The sequence below is a fragment of the Pan troglodytes genome, chromosome X, assembly GCF_028858775.2.
Source record: "Pan troglodytes isolate AG18354 chromosome X, NHGRI_mPanTro3-v2.0_pri, whole genome shotgun sequence".
NCBI lineage: Eukaryota > Metazoa > Chordata > Mammalia > Primates > Hominidae > Pan > Pan troglodytes.
The window spans coordinates 49,972,680-49,975,975 of NC_072421.2; the positions used below are offsets into that span (position 1 = coordinate 49,972,680).

At 49.1% G+C, this 3,296-nt stretch overlaps 1 protein-coding gene across 1 annotated transcript; it reads left to right on the plus strand.

The window, feature by feature from the left end:
* The first annotated feature begins 221 nt into the window (after positions 1 to 221).
* On the plus strand, positions 222 to 2,507 carry USP27X (ubiquitin specific peptidase 27 X-linked). The gene has a single exon (XM_016947576.4). It carries the CDS (start codon positions 475 to 477, stop codon positions 1,789 to 1,791), a length of 1,317 nt encoding a protein of 438 aa, XP_016803065.2. The 5' UTR covers positions 222 to 474; the 3' UTR covers positions 1,792 to 2,507.
* Positions 2,508 to 3,296: the final 789 nt, after the last annotated feature.

Sequence of the window (3,296 nt, forward strand, 5' to 3'; positions counted from 1 at the left end):
CTTCCCTCCGATCCACCGCGGCCCCCCGATCCCTCTCCGCGTCGCAGTCGTGCGCCGCGCCGCCGACCCCGGCCCCGGCCCCAGACCCGGCTCCGTACCCCGCCGCAGCCTAGGCCCCGGCCCCCGCCCCGGCCCCGGCCCCGGCGCGGCCCTGGGGGCGGATGCCTGGATGTGGATTTTGCCGTGGGGCCACCAGGCTGTTCTCACGTGAACAGCTTTAAGGTGGGAGAGAACTGGAGGCAGGAACTGCGGGTTATCTACCAGTGCTTCGTGTGGTGTGGAACCCCAGAGACCAGGAAAAGCAAGGCAAAGTCGTGCATCTGCCATGTGTGTGGCACCCATCTGAACAGACTCCACTCTTGCCTTTCCTGTGTCTTCTTTGGCTGCTTCACGGAGAAACACATTCACGAGCACGCAGAGACGAAACAACACAACTTAGCAGTAGACCTGTATTACGGAGGTATATACTGCTTTATGTGTAAGGACTATGTATATGACAAAGACATTGAGCAAATTGCCAAAGAAGAGCAAGGAGAAGCTTTGAAATTACAAGCCTCCACCTCAACAGAGGTTTCTCACCAGCAGTGTTCAGTGCCAGGCCTTGGTGAGAAATTCCCAACCTGGGAAACAACCAAACCAGAATTAGAACTGCTGGGGCACAACCCGAGGAGAAGAAGAATCACCTCCAGCTTTACGATCGGTTTAAGAGGACTCATCAATCTTGGCAACACGTGCTTTATGAACTGCATTGTCCAGGCCCTCACCCACACGCCGATACTGAGAGATTTCTTTCTCTCTGACAGGCACCGATGTGAGATGCCGAGTCCCGAGTTGTGTCTGGTCTGTGAGATGTCGTCGCTGTTTCGGGAGTTGTATTCTGGAAACCCGTCTCCTCATGTGCCCTATAAGTTACTGCACCTGGTGTGGATACATGCCCGCCATTTAGCAGGGTACAGGCAACAGGATGCCCACGAGTTCCTCATTGCAGCGTTAGATGTCCTGCACAGGCACTGCAAAGGTGATGATGTCGGGAAGGCGGCCAACAATCCCAACCACTGTAACTGCATCATAGACCAAATCTTCACAGGTGGCCTGCAGTCTGATGTCACCTGTCAAGCCTGCCATGGCGTCTCCACCACGATAGACCCATGCTGGGACATTAGTTTGGACTTGCCTGGCTCTTGCACCTCCTTCTGGCCCATGAGCCCAGGGAGGGAGAGCAGTGTGAACGGGGAAAGCCACATACCAGGAATCACCACCCTCACGGACTGCTTGCGGAGGTTTACGAGGCCAGAGCACTTAGGAAGCAGTGCCAAAATCAAATGTGGTAGTTGCCAAAGCTACCAGGAATCTACCAAACAGCTCACAATGAATAAATTACCTGTCGTTGCCTGTTTTCATTTCAAACGGTTTGAACATTCAGCGAAACAGAGGCGCAAGATCACTACATACATTTCCTTTCCTCTGGAGCTGGATATGACGCCGTTTATGGCCTCAAGTAAAGAGAGCAGAATGAATGGACAATTGCAGCTGCCAACCAATAGTGGAAACAACGAAAATAAGTATTCCTTGTTTGCTGTGGTTAATCACCAAGGAACCTTGGAGAGTGGCCACTATACCAGCTTCATCCGGCACCACAAGGACCAGTGGTTCAAGTGTGATGATGCCGTCATCACTAAGGCCAGTATTAAGGACGTACTGGACAGTGAAGGGTATTTACTGTTCTATCACAAACAGGTGCTAGAACATGAGTCAGAAAAAGTGAAAGAAATGAACACACAAGCCTACTGAAGTGACACACAGACCTACCTGCAATGGAAGATGACGACACCAATACTACAACTGGCATCGAGATCTAAAGGACCTACTTGACCATGGCCCATGGGCCTGACAGAGTAAGAATTGAACAGTACCCAGTGTCCAAAAGGTCCTGATTGGAAGAGAAATAGAAGGGGAGGGAGAAGAGGCTCTAGTCTAAGCAGTTGATGAAAGGGAAATTAAATGGTAGAAATACTCTGGGTGAGGAAGGCAGGAGCAGGAAAATGCTGACACTGGTACATATCCTATATTCCTCCAAAAGATTGTGTGGGAAAGTGTGGGGGGGAGGGGGGTGGTGGGGGGGGGGGGTGTGCCCTTGTAACCGTAAAACATCTTTCTCCATGGGTGTTTCAGCTTCAATTGACCAATCACATAACAGTTATATGTTTGGGGGGAAAAAGAAAAGTTTCTAAAAAATGTAGCCCATTACATATATGGGTATGAAAGCAGAAAAGTGGAGGAGGCAGGGATATCATTGACAAACACCTTTGCCAGTTTCTTTGTATTCGTGATTTTTTGTGCTATTAAATGCAGTATTAAAACAAGAAAAGCCCACCTGGGCTAGTGAAAGGAGAGGAAATAAGGGGGCTTGTATAAGGGGAGCCGTCGCTCCAAAAGTAGAGAAGACAAGAAATGCTGTAAGATAAGCAACCAACGCAGACAGGCCTCAGCTAAGAGTATAGTGTGTGTGTGTTAAAAAAAAAAAAAAAGAAAAAAAAAAGCTGTATGATATACTTGAGCAAATCAATGAACCTCTTTGCGATTGTTTTATCATCTGTAAAATGCAGATAATTCCTACCTTAAAGGGTTATTGTTAAAGATAAAATGATATAAAAATGTGTCAAAGTATAAAGTAAAAGGCTTGGAACTTTGTAGGGACTCAGTAAACGTTTGTTGGATCCAAACTGAAACTTCTTTGGACCAGGCCCGGAATGCATCAGAGGTGGGGGTCAGTCCCGCCTGAGACCCCTGGACAGAAGGGACACACATCATGTCACATACAGTCACACACACATTCTCCACAACTCCCTCCCCGATGCTGTCTATTTAGAGTACCAAGGCAATGAACTCCACTTTTGTCCCTTGTGTGCAGGGCATCACAGTGGGTGCCACCTGGGATTGGGGGTGGAAAGGACCACAGCTGTCCCATAAGGTCATTATTCTGTCCTTTTGGAGGACAGTCATGTTGCTTTCATGATTCAGATCCCAGTGATGGGACTCTCATGGCCAGTAGGCTGCCAGGCTTGCACACGAGGGAATTTGGTGGTCTTCGTCTTCTAAAAACATTATGGGTTCGGTTGCTATGTTTACTCACAGGCACAGATCAGTAGAAAGACTGTTTTCCAAAGTTCGCTGGCCCATCAGCCCAGGGATATTGATAGAGTGGCTTGTTGGCCCCTTCCCTGATACTGACAGAGGGCAGAGCAGCCTGCAGAGAGCTAAGCCGAAACAGATGGGATGAACCCAGGATGGGGTAA

Bases quoted from the DNA above. Each gene is read 5' to 3' on its own strand.
- USP27X (XM_016947576.4), top strand. From the start codon at position 475: ATGTGTAAGGACTATGTATATGACAAAGACATTGAGCAAATTGCCAAA.